At 42.2% G+C, this 20991-nt stretch overlaps 1 protein-coding gene across 1 annotated transcript in view; it reads right to left on the reverse strand.

Moving 5' to 3' along the window:
* Positions 1 to 15467, reverse strand: part of SYT6 (synaptotagmin 6) — an 855303-nt gene extending 839836 nt beyond the window's left edge. Inside the window, exon 1 of the mRNA XM_063955425.1 lies at positions 15079 to 15467. Coding sequence (XP_063811495.1) covers positions 15079 to 15238 — 160 coding nt within the window. The 5' untranslated portion in view covers positions 15239 to 15467. The remainder of the gene's footprint in view (positions 1 to 15078) is intronic.
* Positions 15468 to 20991: the final 5524 nt, after the last annotated feature.

A 20991-nucleotide genomic window follows, 5' to 3' on the forward strand; every position in this document is an offset into this window, starting at 1 on the left:
CAAAGAACAAGTCATATCTTTAACAACTTCACGCCAACATATGATGATGAAGATGGACGACCTGGAAAATCGTTCGAAACGTAACAACCTGACAATTGTGGGCCTTAAAGAATCGCTGAAGGGCCCTGATCTTCTGAAATTTCTCCTCTCCGACTTGCCAGACCTCCTGGGTATTCCCGAAGAACTCTCCTCGATGGAAATTGAACGAGCTCATAGACTGGGCCCCCCACGTGACTCTAACCAATCTAGACCCCGCCCGGTCATCTTTAAATGCTTAAATTTCAGACATAAAGAACTGATATGGTCTGCGGCTCGAACCAAAGGACCACTCCAATGGGATGGGCAACGGCTGTTCCTCTTCCAAGACTATTCCGCGGAAGTCTCTAGAGCTAGAAGGGAAATGTCTCCAATATGCTCTCAACTGGTGAAAAGCGGTATTCGATTTGCCCTTCTCTATCCTGCGCAGCTGCGCATTTTCACCCCACAAGGCCCGAAAGATTTCACTTCAGTAGACTCGGCTAAGGGCTTTGTAATGGAGCTTGGAGGACCCACGCGGTCACCCCTGGCCTCACATCCATCCTCCCCAAGCAGAGCTGATGATAATGATTGAAACCTGATACCGGGACTTAATCCATGTTCTTATACTGGTTGATATAGTTCACAACTCTCCTCTATTGCGAGGTGAGTTAGGTTTAACTCCTACCATGACCGTTTACGAAACACTTCATTTTCTGTATATAAGGGTCATTAGGACGTTTACTTAAGTTTATTACCTTCATATTGCCTGTTGGTTATTTTCATTGTTCTGCATTGCAGCGGGTTCACTCTGAAAGTCTATACTGATGTATGCTGGTATAGACACTCTCATATGTTGTCTTTGTCTTAGCCTTTGTCTTTACCTTTCTTTCTTCTTTCCGACTTCTTTCACTCTCCTTTCCGTTACTTTTTACCTGCAGATGCTTGGCCGGATGGGGTGGGGATTGTTTATGTTTATGATACTCTGGATTATTTACATGAGGATGTTTCTCTTCACAAGATCTCTTCCTATCCTACTCTATCCCCCTGCTGATGTTATAAATGTCACAACTTAATATAGTGTCGTGGAATGTTAGAGGTATTAATTCGCCTATCAAGCGGAGACGTATCCTTACCTATTTAAATAAGATAAAAGCTGACGTCTCTATGCTCCAAGAGACGCACTTGACCCCTCCTGAACATGTTAAACTTACCATGCTTAGACAAGAGATGGTAGCATCTTCTTCATTCTCTTCTAAGGCGAGGGGGGTCGTTATCCTCATCCGTAAGGGGGTGGAGTTTGACATACATCATCAGATTATTGACCCTCTAGGAAGATACATTGTCTTAGATGTCACCTTAGAGGGCACCAGATTAACCTTATGCAATATCTATGCCCCGGCTGTCTATGATAAATCATTTTATCTGGAAGTAACGAATGTTCTCCGCCCATATTCGCATACCTCTCTCATTGTTGGAGGGGATATGAATATGGTGTCCTCTTTGGTTTTGGACAGGAAGGGTGCCCCGGCTCAAAGGGCCCGGCTACCCAAGATTAACCTGGATTACATGTCTGCACAACTGGGATTGGTTGATATATGGCGTCTCCATAACCCTGTAGAATTGGACTATACTTACTACTCTGCTACCCATAACTCCTTCTCACGTATTGATTATTTTCTTGTTTCCACTGATCTGTCCCCCAGGATCATTGAGGCAGCTATTAACCCCATAACTATTTCAGACCATGCCCCTATATCGCTTGTCCTTCAAGGTAGACTCACGTTGGGTAATAATACACATTGGAGATTCCCTGCCAAGATGGCAGCTTCTCCGGACTTTAAATCTATGTTGCTGAATTCCTGGGACTCTTATGCTCTTAACAACTCTGACCATTCGTCTGACCCTGCCTTGTTTTGGCAAACTGCTAAAGCTGTTTTACGAGGAGATATAATTGCATTCATGGCGAAATATAGACGGGACCAAGACGCCGCATATAGAGCAGCACAATCTACACTCACTTCCTCATTTCAAAATTTTAAATCCTCACCTACGTTAGCCAACAAGCAGAAATATAGAGACGCTAAGACCCAATTTGATCATACTCTGACACATATGGATAATAGATTCCTCATTGCAGGTAAATATAATTTTTTTTCAATATGGAGATAAGCCGAGCCGCATGCTTTCAAATTTACTTAAATCCGATAAGGGACCCCAACATGTGACAGCTTTGAGGGATTCGACCTCAGCTGTGCAATCCGATGGGAAAGCAATCGCTGACATCTTCCATTCCTTTTTTAGTGATCTCTACTCACACGGCAATGTTGACCAAACTACCAAGACCTCCTTCTGGGAAACATTACAGTTACCTCAGATTTCCCCAGATCAATCAGACTCCCTTACGGCCCCTGTTACTGTCACTAAAGTGACGGAGGCTATTAAAGCCCTTAAACCGCTGAAGACCCCAGGCCCTGATGGCTTATCTGGGGAATTCTTTAAATTGCTCTTCCCTAAAATAGTAGACCCTCTGACAGCCTTCTTTAATTCTATTTTCTCCAACCTTACTATCCCACACTATTTTAACTCGGCACTGATCCGGGTTATACCCAAACCCGGCAAAGACCCACTCCTCCCGTCTTCTTACCGCCCTATCTACCTACTTAATGTGGACTACAAATTGTTTACTAAACTGTTAGCGGACCGACTAAAATTTATCCTGCCTGGAATAATCCACAGTGATCAAACTGGTTTTATCTCAGGCAGACACTCGGTGACCAATATCCGTAAAGTCCTAATGGTTCTGCAGTCCCTGACGGGGGTGGAGACAGGTGATCCCACTTTCCTATTGTCATTGGATGCTGAAAAGGCATTTGATTTGGTAACGTGGGACCACCTGTTTGAGACGCTCCGACGTTTTGGATTTTCTGACCGATTTGTGGACATTTTACACACCATATACCATAATGCATCTACACAAGTATTCACTAATCGATACCTGTCTCAACCCTTAACGATTCATAGGGGGACCAGACAAGGCTGCCCCTTATCCCCTTTGCTCTTTGCGGCAGCTTTGGAGCCCCTGGCTATAGTACTGAGACAATTACCGGCCTTCTCGGGGATATCTGTAGGAAAAAGGGAAGTTAAACTTGGACTATTTGCAGATGATATGATCTTATTTGTCTCTAACCCCCGTATTTCGATACCTGCTATTTTTGACACTATACACTGTTTTAGTACCTTTGCTGGTTATCGCATAAATACCCATAAATCTGAACTACTCCCTCTGACTAACATACAGGACCCTCTTCTCTATACAGACTTCTCTTCCCAATTCACATTGACTCCTACCAAACTAAAATACTTAGGTATTTATATTCCCTCAGAACTCTCCCGACTATATCAATTTAATTATACACCCATTATACAACAAATTAAAACACGCTTACACTCCTGGAAAGATCTCAAGCTTTCTCTGTTGGGCAGGATAGTGGTGATAAAGGCGGTTATTTTCCCAAAACTGGCTTATTTGCTTCAAATGCTCCCCATCACGATCACTAAACAAGACTCCCTATTCTGCTCGCAAATATTTTCAAAATTTATCTGGAAAAACTCAAGACCTCGCATGCCCAAAGCCCGAACTTATGCTAACAAACGAAAAGGAGGACTGAGTATGCCCAATGTAACGATGTTTGCTAGATCAGCACTATTTAAGTTTGCCTCAGATTGGCTCCTTCGGTCAGATCTATTCACGAACCTGGAACTGGAAGAGGCACTGTTTTCCCCTTACTCTCCTGCAGCACTGCTTCACACACCGCGGTCTAGACTACCCCAGGAAGTTAAGACTAATATTTTATTTTGGGATACGTATAGGGCCTGGACCTCCACCCATAAGCTATTTCATACTGACCCTTTTGAGTCACCATACATACCCTTATGGGGTCACCCCAATTTCCCCGCTTCTTTAGATAATCGTCATTTTTACACATGGAAATGTAAGGGGATAAACACTATTAGGGATGTCTTTGATCCTGGGGGACAGATGCTTTCCTTCATACAACTACGCGACAAATTTTCTTTACCCCACTCCAACTTTTTCATGTTTCTCCAAGCGCGCCATTATATTAACTCTCTTAGTGACCCATTAGGCAGAATGGCCTCTACCCGAACAATTCTTGACACTCTCACGTTTTGCAGACAAAATCCATTTAAAATTCGCTATCTTTACAACGACCTGATTGAGGTGTCTGCCCCATCTTGGTCCCCTCTCACTGATTCGTGGCGAAGGGAACTCCCAGAAGCTCCTGAGATGGGCGGGGTTTCTAAGAACACTAACGTAGTTCTAAAAGCTCTAAAATCCGCTACATTACAAGAAATACATTTGAGGATTGTAAACAGGATGTATATATCCCCCTCCCAAAGGCAACACTTCCGCCCTGGTGAATCGGGCACCTGCCCTAAATGTGGAGTAAGCGGAGCATCCCTCGCACATAATTTATGGTTATGTGGGAAAATTAAACGCTTCTGGTATAAGATTCTCCAATATTTATCCCGACTACTCAAATTAACTCTTCCTGGACTAGTGGGCCCGTTGTTGTTCGCTGACTTCTCACCCTGGATGTCGCGATTTGACCTCACCCCTGTGATCCCTTTGCTGACTGTGATGGTCACAGTGGCAAAACAAGTGATACTGAGGCATTGGATATATAAAACTGCCCCATCGGTGGGAGAATGGGAATCCGCTTTATTAGACATACTATTTTGTGAGAGACGAATGGCCACTTTCCAAATTGAAAATGGAGTTATACTCTTCCATAAAAATGGGGAATTTATATAGAGAATTTACCCCCAGCTAGACGCGAATGTATTTGGAGGGTATTCCGTGACACAACGTGGTACTGGACTAGTCGGATAGCGGGAACTATTATTTGATTCTCTGTAATCTGAAGGGTAGGGTTGCTGGGTAGGCCCCAATTATGACATCGACTCTCCAAAATTATGGTTCTGCACGCTAAAAGGTTCACCCCAAAACCACAATTTACTCTCCCCACCCGGAATGTATATTTGATCAACTCCCCCCCCCCCCCCCCCCGGCATTGTACATCACCTATCTATAGTATCTCTGTACTATTTCTTTTTCTCTACTTTCTATCTCTATTACTTTTCTTTCCTGTCTCTCCTCCTCTCTAGCAGAGATGGTATTTAGTTTATATATTATGTATATTGCTTGATGTTGGGGATAATGGGACACCTAGGTGACCCATTCCCCCTGCAATTGCTGCTAGACACCTGAGTATGTATTACTCTATGTGATATGTTTCTGCCTTTCTTTCTTTCTTACTAAAAAACAAAAAAATCGTACAGCCTTCTATCTTCTGCATTCTATTCATTATTGAATTTGAGTATTTGTCACTGCTGAATATCCCTGTAAACTGATTCATGGAAAATTATGTTGTGACTCTTTGGCTGTCTAATAAAGAAATTTATTTAAAAAAAAAATGAATTTCAGTTACAGTATATTATATAAAAGAGCCATATTACACTTCTGTATACAGTAGAGCCTTATGACACTTGTGTACCATTTATGTCAGAGCCCTATTATACTCCAACTTCTCTACAGTATGCAGCAGAGCCATACTAGACTTCTGGACAGTATACAGTAGAGCCGTACTAGACCTCTGTAACAGTATACAGCAGAGCCAGACTACACTTCTGTACAGTATACAGCAGAGCCATACTAGATTTCTGTAAAATATACTGCAGAGCCATACTAAACTTCTGTACAGTATACAGCAGACCCATACTAGACTTCTGTAAAGTATACAGTAGAGCCATACCAGACTTCTATACAGTATACCGCAGAGCCATACTAGACTTCTGTACAGTATACTGCAGAGCTATATTAGACTTCTAGACAATATACAGCAGAGCCATACTAGACTTCTGGATAGTATACAGTAGAGCCATACTAGATTTCTGTGCAGTATACAGCAGAGCCATACTAGACTTCTGGATAGTATACAGTAGAGCCATACTAGACTTCTGGATAGTATACAGTAGAGCCATACTAGATTTCTGTGCAGTATACAGCAGAGCCATACTAGACTTCAGTGCATTATACAGCAGAGCCATACTAGACTTCTGGACAGTATACAGCACAGCCATACTAGACTTCTGGACAGTATACAGCAGAGCCATACTAGACTTCTGTACAGGATACTGCAGAGCCATACTTTACTTCTGTACAGTATACCGCAGAGCCATACTAGATGTCTGTACAGTATACTGCAGAGCTATACTAGACTTTTGGACAATATACAGCAGAGCCATACTAGACTTCCAGACAATATACAGCAGAGCCATACTAGACTTCTGTGCAGTATACAGTAGAGCCATACTAGATTTCTGTGCAGTATACAGCAGACGCATACTTGCCTACTCTCCCGGAATGGCCGGGAGGCTCCCGAAAATCGGGTGACCCTCCCGGCCCCACGGAAGAGCAGACAAGTCTCCCAGTTTTCAGTTCCCCCCTGCCCGGACGCCCACTTTGAGAGTACTAGACTTCTGTACAGTATACAGCAGAGCCATACTAGACTTCTGGACTGTATACAACAGTGACATATTACAGAACTGTATTGCACTTCACTACAGTATGCAGCATAGCTGTTTTAGACTTCAGCACAATATACAGCAGAGCCATACTAGACTGCTTTTTTACAGTATATGGCAATGCCGTATTACAGTTCTGTGGAGTATACATGAGAGCCATATTACACTTTGGTACAGTAAGGAAGTGCAGTATTACAGTTCTGTACAGTCTACAACGGAGCTGTATTACACTTCAGTACAGTATATACAGCAGAGTTGTATTACACTTCAGTAGCATACTGTATAAGGCAGAGCTGTATTAGACTTTAGTACAGTATACAGCAGAGCCATATTACACTTCTGTACAATATACAGACACAGTAAGCAGTATCTGAATTTGTGACACTGTAAATATTGTGGCAGTAAAGCCGCCCACGTGGTCATTGCTCTTTACAAACAGAAGCAACACTGACAGCAGAAACAGCTGGTGCAGCCTGTGTGTGAGCTAGCATTTCCCTCTAGTGTTTGCTCTATATAGCTCATGCAGCCATACATTACTATGTGACCGCAGTGAATTACTTCCACCTTTCCAATGTATTACACATACAGAAGGAATATATTACAGACATGAAAATGCTTTTAATTTTAAAACTTTTGTTTTATTTTAATCTAATCAATTTAATGTCGGTTAGAATGATTGATATTCTACATAATAGTCAGCAAATGACTAGACCACATTTCACCAAAGCCTCAAATTACACACTAACATGACATTCCCCTTCCTCCCCTACTCACTACCATTGGTCTTGGGTTTTTGGCAGACAGCCACAACTACTGTTTGTTTTTAGTTTATTGCAACAATGTTGTGATACTCTGTTAAATACTAGATTTAACTGTTTCTACTGAGAAGCTGATGGTATTATCAACTGCATAATATAACTACAGTATAGTAATATAAACCACAGTACATCTTTGTTAATACTAGTTAGACACAGGGGTGGAATAGTCCTAAAATGTAATCTGTAATATTCAAATATGCATATTAGGAGGAGGTGATCTAACTAGGAGGTGATCTGATTGGCTGATTATTAGTACTGTACTGTAGCTATATTATATACTATATATTCTATAGCAATGTTTTTACATTACTTGACATTTATATTTGAATTACTGTAGTAAAAAGAGATCCTATTTTATTTTGAAAGTAGTGACAGGTGTGGAGGTTTTTGATTTATTTAGATTTTATATGGAAAATTAGACTTTTGCATTTATTAATAACTGCATTAAGTAAGTGACAATTCATTAGGTATTAGGTATTGTGCACAAATAGGGTTAGTTGAGTTTTGCATGGTATACTAAGACTGTCAACCCACATCTGCATGCAGTCATGGGGTATAAGTATACACAATTGTACTGTACACCAGTTTTTGATCTGTACGCACCTTGCAATGCATCAGACAGTTACACTTAAGTAAGTTTTTTGTGCACCTTACCAATGTTTGTTAAAAATGATTAATTATATAAATGTGTCCAACTCTAAAATTGGTCCTTTTTTATATTTGCTTTAGTTTAAGTCAGAGGTTTTCAAACATGAACCTCTAAGCACCTCAGCGGTCCAGGTTTTAAGTATATCCATGCTTGGCCACAGGTGACTTTGGGGGTCATTCCGACCTGATCGCACGCTAGCTATTTTTTGCAGCACTGCGATCAGGTCAAAACGCAGCAAACCTGCGCATGCGTATGCACCGCAATGCCCAGGCACGTCATATGGGTACAAAGCGGTGCTGGGCGATGGATTTAACTTGCATGGATGATCGCAAGGAGATTGACAGGAAGAAGCCATTTATCGGTGTCAACTGACCGTTTTCAGGGAATATTTTGAAAAACGCAGGCATGTTCAAGCGTTTGCAGGGCAGGTGTCTGATGTCAATTCCGGGACTGGACAGGCTGAAGTGTTCGCAGCGGCTGAGTAAGTTCAGACCTACTCATAAACTGCACAAAACTTTTTTGTACCGCTCGGCTGCACAAGCGTTCGCACACTTGCAAAGTGAAAATACACTCCCCCATAGGCGGCGACTATCTGATCGCAGCACTGCAAAAAATAGCTAGCGAGCGATCAACTCAGAATGACCCCCTTAATTAGTACCTCTGTCAATTTGATTTAACCATCTGTGCTGAGCATGGATATACCTAAAACCTGGACCGTTTGGGTGCCTTGAGAACCTGTGGTTTAATTAGCATGTTTATGATGAAGATGTTTTCCCACTTTAAAGGTACATATTTAAGTTACATTTTTTTTTACTTCTATATTGCAGATGCCCATTAGTAATGAAGTGAGGTGACACCTTGGAGGGAGATGAAGGGGAAGCAGATGCAGGCTTTCACATATACTGTACTTCAATTCATTAGGGCTGGGGAAATTTACAAAGCCTTAAAAGCATTGATACTCAGCACATAAGGGTTTCTGTATCTGTTGTCCATATTCTCCATTCATTGTGCTGCTCACCTGCTCTGCCTCTGCTACGTCGAATGATACATTGTGCAATGGAAACTCCTGACTGATCACTCGTAAGACACAATGGGGGAGATTTATCAAAGCTTGGAGAGAGATAAAGTAGAGAGAGAGAGATAAAGTGCCAACCAGCTCCTGTCAAAAATTATCTCTCTCCAAACTTTAATAAATCCCCTCACAATGTTATAAGAGGGAGTTGCTGACTTATGAATCTGGGCATAGAAGACGCAAGAGTGGAGACCAGGCATTTACTGAGGTAGGGATTGGAACGCAAAGTGGCCTACAGCTAAAATTAGATATTTTATTGGACAGTCACATATAAGTGCAACTTTTAGCAAATTTTAGGTACTTGTTAATTATTCCTACCACGACATATTATGACCATCAGACATAACTTGCTTAGCAAAGCTGCACTTGCAGAAAGGGAGGAACACAGAGGCTGCTGGGTAGGAATCAGAATATCCCTATCTGGTGATGCTCTCTTCATAAGGTGAGGATGAGAGCATGTAATGTACTCAGTGTCGGTACATGTCGCAAGATATAGGGGCAAGGTGTTGGAAAAGATAAGCTGTTTGGAGCATGGCAAATTGGACAATACTGTAGTTCGCTAAGAGAATAGGAACCGCAATCTGCATTGTCATCACTGATACCACCTGTGTTAAGATATTCTTAAATAGCATGGACATGTAATTCATGCAGAAATGATTTTCAGGTTCATAAATATGCCCCCTATTGCTATTATTCGTGACCTGTATATTCACCATGAATGGTCCTGAGAGTCATCCACAGCTGAACTTTAGTACCTTCTGGCATGTAAAATGTACTTTTTAGAAATTAGTAAATTTTATTAACCTTTAAATATTTCCCTGCAAAGTTATTTTGTGTCCGTGCATTCAGTCTTCTGTAACACAAGTTGCTGGACAAGAAATATAGTAAATGTTTATGAGAGCAATCACTATTTTAGTTGAGTAATAGAGACGTGGAGTATTACTATTAGCTGATATTTACATGTTAGTTATTGTCAAGTTTTGTTAAGAGGAGGCTACAGTGAAAAAGCCATCCATGAATATTTTACAATATTTACACGCATACAGCACAATGTACAGTACAGTATGTAATGTCAACTACCTAATCATACTCAACACTCCCCTCTGTAAAGGGGAAGGTCGCCTAGCACTCTTTTTTAATTTCAGATTGGCTGCAATATATAGTTCTAATTGGGTATTTATTTTACAATTCTGTGTTCTGTGTGATTGCACTGCGTTTTATAATTCATTTTATCAGAAAGTCTGCTTACTGTGTTGTGTGTCACATTCATGACATGACAGGAACAGTGATATCTTGTAAGCAACAAAATGTGTGAAAAAACTGTAGTTTCAAAAATGGCTGAAATAAGAGGCAAGGAAGACCCCAAGACCAGTACACAATCCAAATACATCTGGCGAACCAGGATCAGCAGCTTTTTACAGTGTTTGCCGGTACTTAAGTGACTCAGGGGTCTATTTACTAAGCCTTGGAGGAAGGAAGAAAGAAAGTGGACAGACATAAAGTACCAGACCTAACTGCCTTGCTACATGCTGTGTTTAAAAAATGACAGTCAGGAGCTGGTTGGTTGATACTTTATCTCTGACCATGGCATCTCTCTCCAATGCTCAGTAAGCAGACCCCTGAGTTACCCCACTCCATATATGACAAAAAAATGCAGGATAAATGTCAAAGAGTGCTCAAGCACTCATAGTACTCACAGAGACAACACTAATAGACCCGTAGACAACCACACAGATGATCACAATACAACAGCATTGCCCATTTTCATAGGGACATATTTACCATAGTTATTTTGTGGGAAAAGGCAGGTATGCCTTAGATTTAACATGGAGGGACTGCAGCAGATATATCTGATACGTGCCATTTCTCCCCAACTTCTGAGGTTTCTTTGGGGCTGCTAAATGGAGCTTGGCCCCAGCAGTTAATGCCATCTTTAGTTAGCAATAACCCATAAAAGCCTATTGGTTACTCTACTGCAATTCTTTTCGGAGAGGGATCAGCCACATCCTGCTCCCTTGGCATACTGATGCATACACAGAGTGATCACTTTGCATCCAGCCCTTCGTCTGGACAGAACTTTTGTGGAAGCACTGTCCTAATTCACCAACAATAGTAAATGCAAATGGTAATTTTCATTATCACATTGCAAGTTGGGGTGTAATTATCACTTTCTAAATGCATAATAAAATGGGGTTGGTGATAAATAAGACCCATAGCAGAGTACAAAAAGACCAGTTTTGTGTTCTGACAACTGATGTACAGTACAAAGAGCCATTTTCTAATGACCATTACACAAGTCATTGAGCTAATTAATGCCCAGTGGACGGTTTACAACAAAAAAAGTCCCATATCTGTGACCAATATACAAATCAGGTCCATTTTGATTACCTAGTATATATACACATTACAAAAAAAAAACAAATTTTTTCATCAACTATACAATACACAAACACCCATTTTGTAACTTTTATGAGATATATCAAGCAGTGTATAGAGTGGAGAAGTGGACTAAAGAGTGGAGACACAACAATTAATCACCTTGAAGGTAGCATTTATCAAGTTATACCTCCCAACATGACCCTCTCCAGGAGAGACAGAATGCTCTGCTCCTGGACTTCGATCTTAATTTATGATTGTCATCACCTGTGCTGAAACACCTTTCTTATCCATTAACCTGTTCAACACAGGTGCCAGCACTCATAAATTAAGAGAAAAGTTCAGAAGCAGAGCATTCTGTCCCTCCTGGAGAGGGTCATGTTAGGAGGTATTTCAAGTGCATCCTATAAAATGATAGGTAGTAGCTGATTGGTTGCTATGGGTAACTTCTCCACTTCTCCATTCCTTACACTGCTTCATACATTTCCCTCAACGTATCATGTAGATGCAAGCTGCCACTCTGTAAATTGTGGCAAGAGTTGATCTCCCTGCTAGTGGCATATAAATATATTTTAACTGTGATGAAAAATGTGGTGAGCTCAAGCACTGAAAAGTTCTCATAGTGAGACGAAACATTGTGTGTTCAAAAGTTCTATGGGCCTTATTCAGGTTTATTAGCAAACCAAGTAAGTTAGAAATTGCATAAAAACCATGTTGCACTGCATGTGGGGCAGAAGTAACATGTGCAGAGTATGTTAGGTTTGCTAACAAACCTAAATAACCCCCATGTGCAAAAGCCCTCTAAGTTATCCTACTCTATTACCTGACACAACCAAAGATCATGTTTATAGAACGTCCCAACATGAGAGCATGCAGGATAAGTACTAGCCTGCCTCACGTTGCATGATTAAAGCAAACCTGTAAGCAGTAGATTTAATAGGTGGGTCCAATTTTTCAAAGCTTGTGGAGAGATAAAGTGGAGAGAGATTGGGGAGAAGTATCAAGCTGTGGGGAGATATAAAGTAGAGAGAGAGAGATAAAGTGCCAACCAATCAACTTCTAACTGTCATTTTACAGGCTGTGTTTGAAAAATGACAGAGGCTGGTTGGTTATTACCTTATCTCTGTCCACTTAATCTCTCTACAAGGCTTAGGCTGGTATTCAATAATTTTCCTCCAGAAAAAAAGGTAATTATCTGGCTATTCAATTAAAGTCCATATTTTGGGGGAAGAAAAATGTCTAGTTTTCATGTAATAACACATGGGATCCGGGCTAAGTATCCGGACCCATGTACTATCGCTGGCTACAAGGGCTGCTCATTGAGGATTACTGTATGCTTTGGGTGCATAATCCCCTATAAATGCCGGTATTGGGGCTAACTGAATAGCCCCCAGCAAATCAATTAGCTGCTGTAAATTGCACAGCAAATTGAATAGCGGCCTTAGTACATAGACCCCTCCCTAAGCTTTGATAAATCTTCATCTAGGTATCAGTGACATAACTTACTGTAGCCATGTCATGACCAATTGTTCACAAGGCACTAGTTCCTAGTGAAATTAATATTGCATTCTCATGAATATTGGTTCATCCCATAAAATGGCTGTCACCACTGTGTGCTAACATCCTATAGAAGTCTTATTTTGGTAGCATTTATGACACTACAGAGCAACAGTATAAGCACACTTTAGACCTGTCTGTGCAAAGTGCTCCATATATATGGGCATTCTCACAGGCAGAAATACTGGGTGGAATTTTTAAATTAAGTCACCTTACACCATAAGGTAGAGTGACCATATTATCCCTTTTACCTGGGACGCTCATGGATTACACAGGTTCTGTGGCTGATTAAAACCATTTGAAATGTAGGCTTGAAGTCAGCCAGCCACAGAACCTGTGTAATCCATGAGTGTCCCAGGTAAAAGGGATAATATGGTCACTCTACATAAGGTTTATTTATTACATTAAAACTAGTAGATTTGCTTTTGGCCACAGTGATCTGTGACAGCAAAGTGTATCCTTAATAACAAGCTGCAAGATACATAACAAAATCAAGCATTAAACTGAAAAAGGTGAGTTGAATGAATGAAGGTGAAATGCTTGAAAATCTGGGTAATATGCTAATCATTATTACATGTCATGCAGTGTACTGTGTTACATTTTCTATAGTATGTGTTGGGTTAATAAAGCATCAGCTCACACACAAATCTTTTGTACAGCATGTTACAAAATTAATACAAAGGCCTGAAAATAAATAGAAAATGAGATTTAAAAGCTAAAATAAAAATGGCAGTGTAATCCCAGATGTGACTATTAAATTCTGCAGCATGATTGAATTGAACTAATGACAGTGAGAAGTGGTATGTAGACTACTTGTATAGGCTGCATAAACAGTCCAGTAGTTGTCTCTTCTTACTCTAATGCTCCCATTTGTTGATTGTTTAATCATGCAAGACGTATGCTACATATACTGTAACTGTACTCATTGGCAATACAACATGCATACAATATCATCATTTACAGTTTAAGTTCTGTATTGCTAACATCTGCATTTTGAATTAGATATGTGTCCATAAAATGACAATTGGGCAATAAAAGTGTTTCTATTTCTTCAGAAGACATTAGTATAAAGTTCTTGTTCACACAGGTGATTTTTTTAAGCAACTACAAATTGCAACATCTGCAATTGTGCTGTATGGGTAAATCCGCATGTAATTCATATGGCGGATATTACTTTATATTTCAATCAGATCAATATCCAACCAAATACTGTACATGCTATAATAACATGAATAATCACTGATTTACAGTGTGTGTGTGTGTGTGTGTGTGTGTGTGTGTGTGTGTGTGTGTGTGTGTGTATATATATATATATATATATATATAATATATATATACACTGCAAATCAGTGATTTTTCATGTTATTATAGCATGTAGAGTATTTGGCTGGATGTTTATCTGATTGAAATCTAAACTAATGTCCGCTATATATATATATATATATATATTACAATGCAAATGTCTAGTGTAATATATTGGTATTTTGCAGTTGCTATAAAAGACACCCATGTGAATCAGTTCTAGATAATAAAGAGAAAAGACCTGGTCACATTGTTTGCAGTATTTGCAGGGCAGTAATGCTACAGTTTGGATAATCAGGGACACCGTATCCCCCTAGGATAATAGAGAACAGCCTACCACAGTGTTGTAATACTTTAGGGCTTTAATATACAGTATTCACATGAAACCTATTCATTATTTCTATCTGTGGCAAATACAAATAACTGTGTTGCTAAATAATTGCACTTAAATCTATGAACAATATATATGTATTTTGCTGTTCCTGAATTACTTCTTCTAAGTTGTCCATCCAGCCTGAGCATCTTAGGAGATGTACTGTAGCTCTGCACTAGCTTTAGTGCCAAAGACTGCTTATTCCTGTCTTACTGTACATACACCACTGGCATAATATATCTCACTACCCTCTCTGAGATCACTCTACTATATACAGAACATATATAACAAATGGATTTCCCTTTACCTGGCTCAGTTATATGAAGCTTTTGGTCCGGTGGTAACAGTAAGAGAAACTCTGAGCAAGTTCTCTGTTCCAAGTCAGCCACTTGTTTCTTGCAGAGATCTTTGATGATGTGGATAGCCTTGTGACACAAGTTTGCATCTTCTCCTGTTGCCGTATTCATTTCCCACAAAGCATCCTTCTCTTCTCTGGCTTCTCCCTCTGTCTTTCCAAACCAACCAAAAGATAGTGGAGAGAAAAAAAAAATCAACAATTCATAGTATGAAAGAAATAAACCATACTAGTGCCAGGATTTGAAAACACTGCACTGTATGGCTGCAACATCCACAGGGAATTCAGGTATTGAAGCGTTTATTGGAGTTCACAGAGTCTGATTGTCTTATTGCCTGAGATCAGATATCTCATTTACTGCTGAGGCGGTTCTCACACAAGATCCTCCTACTATATTAAATTGTTTGATTCTGTAATGCTACATTTTTTTTCTGAAGCAGCAAAGCAAAGAGATGTTAACCTCTTACTACCTCACATGTTTCTATTGGCTTCAAGTGGACCATTTACAGCTGTGCACAAATCATGGTTATAAATCCTTCCCCAAGCTATTTCTTCAATTGTTGGTTTCTGCTGGGCAGCTAGATAACACGGCTGCACAGCGAGAGGGAACAGTGATATTCTGCAATTACTGATGCACTGTCTCTCTCATTAGGGTAGTACTACGGTACAGTATAATTACACGTGGCATTAGGAATAGATATCTTACAATTTCTGTGTTGCCTCTCTTAAATGTCCTAATTACATTGTCTGTGCTGCTTTTAAAAAATAATATATACTAATCACTTATACAGTGAATATATTTTATTGACTATATGCAAAGCATTCATTTCTATGGCATGTCTCATGCTCCATGAAATGTAAGATTTGCAAGGTCAGCTTCTGCTCTGACATAGCCTGTAATGCCATATGTAATAACTACTGTATACACTGCTCTGTGTTGCCATACACTCCAGCTAAAAATATTCATATATGCAATATACTCTTTTATGGAGTTCACTATGGGGGTCATTCCGACCCGATTGCTCTCTGCAATTTGTCGCAGCGCAGCGATTGGGTCAGAACTGCGCATGCCCCGGCACCGCAGTGCGCTGGCACATGGCAGCTTTCGTTACCTAGTGATCGCTTAGGAGACAGAGGCGGTCGCTGGGCGGGAGGGGGCTGAACGTTTAGGGAGAGCGGTCTGGCTAACGCAGGCGTGGCCGGACAGGTGGGGGGGTGGGCTGCGGCGGCTGCGTGACATCTCACACAGTCGCTGCTGCCAGCGGCAGCGACAATTAACTCCCGGCCAGCCGCAGGAGCTGCGCTGGCTGGGAGTTACTCCTCAAATACAAAGGCATCGCCGCTGTGCGATGCTTTTGTATTTGTGCGGGGGGGGGGGGGGAGCGCCACTGACATGCGGGGCGGACTAGCCCTGTGCTGGGCTTCCCCCCGCATTTCAGGGAAGATGATCATAGCTGTGCTAAATTTAGCACAGCTACGATCAACTCGTAATGAACCCCTATGGACCTAATTCAGCATCAGTAGCAGATTTTGCTAAAAAAGCAGAATCTGCTACTGCTGTCGATCGCATGCTGGGGCCGCCAGGCACAGGGCAAGGCCGCCCAGCATGCTAAGCACCGCCCAGTGCTGTGTTAGCAATGTTATAGTGCATGCATCACAAATTAATTGCTATCATAGCAAACTAGGGTTGAACACTGCCTGCGCAGCCTGGCTGCGAAGGCAGGCGCAAGTCGGCAATGTTTCCCATTGCAACGCCCGTGTGTCGGACCTGCCTCCATTTTTGCCGGCACTCCCCTGCAATGCCACGTCGCCGCCCCCAGCCACCTCATGAATGCCTCTGCCTGTCAATCAGGCAAAGGTGTTTGCATTACTGAGATGCGATTGAATGTCCCTGCCCGCACACTGGGACGATATAAGGGGGTGTGCGATTGCATCTCAGATGTGATCTAACCTGAATAAGGGCCTATGGACCTTATTCAGCTGCATAAGCAGTTGCGATACGATAGCATTTTCCCCAGTCCTGCCGTAGTGTGCACGTACAAAACCAGCACTGCGCGTGTGTGGGCCAGGAAGGTCTGATAGCATTTCACTATGCAAATGCCTCTGCTTGATTGACAGGCAGAGGCATTTTGCGGGGAGGTGCAGGGAGGTACGGGGTGTCGACACGGCATTGCAGAGGCGGTGAGACGGTGTTGGGCGGATATGGGAAACGGGGGCAGGTTCGCGGTGGAAGCATGGCATCACATGCGGCCGCTGCAAACCAAAAAAATGGCAGTTCTGTGCCTGCCTTTGCAGCCTGGCTGCGTTGGCAGGGAGGCTTCCACAAATCAGCAATGTGATCACAATTACATTGTGATCGCATCGCTGCTGGCCATTTACATACTGGACAGCCTTGCCCTCTGCTGGACGTCCCCCAGCATGCGATCGCAGCCAGTTGCAGTTTTGCTAAATTAGCAAAACTGCAATTGAAGCTGAATATTGGGGGTCATTCCGAGTTGATCGCTCGCTAGCAACTTTTTGCAGCCGTGGCAAACGCATAGTCGCCGCCCACAGGGAAGTGTATTTTAGCTGTGCAAGTGTGCGAACGCTTTTGCAGCCGAGCACTACAAAAACAGTTTATGTAGATTCTGAGTAGGTCTGAACTTACTCAGCGCTTGCGATCACTTCAGCCTGTTCTTGCCCGGAATTGACGTCAGACACCCGCCATGCAAACGCTTGGGCACGCCTGTGTTTTTACAAACACTCCCTGAAAACAGCCAGTTGACACCCATAAAAGTCCTCTTCCTGTCAATCTCCTTGCGATTGGCTGTGCGAATGGATTCTTCGTTAAATCCATCGCTCAGCAATGATCCGCTTTGTACCCGTACGACGTGCCTGCGCATTGTGGTGCATACACATGCGCAGTTTTGCCGAGTTTTGACCTGATCGCAGCGCTGCAAAAAGTTGCTAGCGAGAGATCAACTCGGAATGACCCCCATGGTCCTGTGTTAAAAGTGTTTCAATTTCCTATAATACTGTGCATGCATGTGTAGGCACAATACATACTGTAGTATGTAGCTATAATAGCTGGTGTAAATATAATAGTTGATGTAATCTCTATATGGTGACTGAGTGCTATATACAATTTCAAAAGGGATCAAGTACAGTGCAGACAGAAATATGTTTTGGTGAAGTTAAATTGAAGTTATCTTTTATTTTACCTTTTTCTAGGTCCAAAATGTGAGGTGGGCTTCAAGTAATCACTTTTTCATAGCTAAATAATGCAGCTACAGTATTAATTTATGCTTTCATATGGCTGTTACTACTATGGTATAGGATTAAGGAAACTGAAGGTAGCATTTCTTCATGTGCTAAAAGCATACTGACTTGAAAGGGAATACATGAGAGATCCCGGCGTCCAGGATGCCAGCTGTCAGTACACCGACAACGGTATCCCGGAGCTGAAAATCTCGACAGTCCCCCAAAAGGTGAGCAAACCCTGACCTACCGCCCTCACCCTAACCCACCTTTCCTGCAGCCTAAACCTACCCCCCCCTCCCCACCACAGCCTAACCCTAACCCACACCAGTGGTGCCTAACCTCCCCTCCCCACAGCCTGAACCTAACCCTCCTTCCCCTGCAGCCTAATCCTAACCCTCCCCGGGGGTGGCTAAGCCTACCCCCTCCTACCTGCAACCTAACTCTAACCCTTCCATTCCCGTATAATAACCCTAACACTCCCCCCACAGCCTAAACCTAGTCTCCCCGTCCATGGCTTAGCAGTATGGAAGTCCGTTGGCGGCTCGATCGGAATTCCGGCGTTCAGCATCCCGGCACCAACATTTCAATTGATGTCGGGATACCGGCGTCGGCATGCCGGGATGCTAAATGCTGTTATCTTAACCGCATCCCCTTGAAGGATGTGCCTTTTTCATGATTTTTGCTTTGTAATGTAAATATACCCAAAACATGATACATGCTTGCCGACTCTTTTCATGATCATGTTGATGCCAAAGTTTGAGGTACTTGTTGGGAGTGACCTGGGGCATGGTGGGTTGATGTGCAATGTGGCGGCCTGCTGTAATATGCCGCAAACTACATCATGGGGAAGTGAGTAGTATCTCGGAGGACTCTACTATCTGTGAGTATCTGGGAGAACTCCCGGAAATTGAAGAGTCTCTGGGATATTTCATGAGAATAGGCAAGTATTATGTGAAACGGACCAAACCATAGGGGAGATGTATTAAGGTCTTTACAGAGGACAAGCGGAGAAGTTCTCCATAATCACTTTCTAGCTATCCTTTATCAAGTATATTCTGTAAAAATGTTAAAACTTGATTGGCTGCTGTCCTAGAAGGTTTGATGTATGTCCCCTCATATCTCAATTGTGCAATCCACCATGTTGCTGGAAGGCATCTTTTGTACTGGAGAAAACATACTGTATGTCTGGGGTGCTCAGCCTGTTATCATCTGGACCCTGCAGTGTTTGTCTGGGGGAGTCTTCCGTACCAACCCACCAGTGATGTGTGGTGAGGTGAGACAGAGCCTTTCATGTCATACCAGTATACGCCAGAGTTTTGACTATATAAAGTATATGAAAAATACAAAGAATATATTAGAAATATCCTCTAATTATTCTATGATTATTCTAATAATTTTTATAGTCAAAACTGTGGAGTAAAAAGTCTATGGCAGGTGTGGCAGTGCCTCCCCTGCCTATCTTTTCTGCCCTTCTCTGATCAAAACTCACCAAATTTCCAGCAGTATACAGTATACTGCTGCACCTTTGGATAATGTCCAAATGAACACTTGGGCCCATATATTGTGTGTAACTCTGGTTTTGGTGCTACCCAGTTCCTCCTGAGCCATTTACCTCACTGCACATCCCTGGCGAGGGGAGTGTTGAACCCATGAAAGCAGGGACGTTTTTACAGAGGAGGGAGCTCGTGTGCACCTCTGGGTGAGCCACCTCCTCTACATGGTGCAGTAGTCTCCGGCATTGTGACAGAGTCTACTGGGCATGCACGGGTCCCCGGAGACATGGCGCCCGCCATGTTCCGGATACCAATTTGACTACTGCACATGCGCAGCGGGCATTTTGGCTGTGAGCGATTGACGCTGTACTCCGGAGAGGTATTAAAATATGAGTCCAGTGTTTACGGTATGGGCCCTCCTGGACCCAGGGGCCCATGTGCACCGCACACATTGCATCCATTTTAGAAACACCAATGCGTGGAAGTTATTGCCCAAAATGTCTGCACCAACCCTGCATCATGCTTATTGTGCTTTGTAGGGTTTTTTGTTGTTCTTAATTGTTCCTGTGTAGTTTTGTTCTTGTAATTCCAGTATTATGTATCATGTTTTGAATGTCAGTAAAGTGACTTTGAGTCCTACCGAGCAAAAGTGATACATAAATAAAATTATTATTATTATTATTATTATTATTATTATTTGAGATTTCTGAGACTCTTGAAATCTTATTCGTGTAGTCTAGCCTAGAACTCATCAGTGTGCAAATATAACACTGCTCAAACACTTCCCTACTCTAATAGTATCCACAGACAGAGCTGGATAATCTATAAAGTGGTACAGGCTCCTGTCTAGGGGCCTGAGGTTCCTAAAGTGATCACCTGCCACCTTTATACCATTATGCTTAGAAATCCATGTTTCTGTCACAAGTTCTTCCTGACTGTGAAGGGGAAGAGGCTAGTCAGCTATATTGTGAGCTGGCTCTGACACGGTTCAGCACTGCAGTGCCGCAATAGTTAATGCAGGCAATGGGCATGGCTACAGCACACACACTGGGGAAGTCCCGACAGCACTGACGCAGACACATACAGCAGTTAATGGCAGGGAGCCAGTTCAAAGAGCTCATCCAATCAGGGC

The sequence above is a fragment of the Pseudophryne corroboree genome, chromosome 2, assembly GCF_028390025.1.
Source record: "Pseudophryne corroboree isolate aPseCor3 chromosome 2, aPseCor3.hap2, whole genome shotgun sequence".
Lineage (NCBI taxonomy): Eukaryota > Metazoa > Chordata > Amphibia > Anura > Myobatrachidae > Pseudophryne > Pseudophryne corroboree.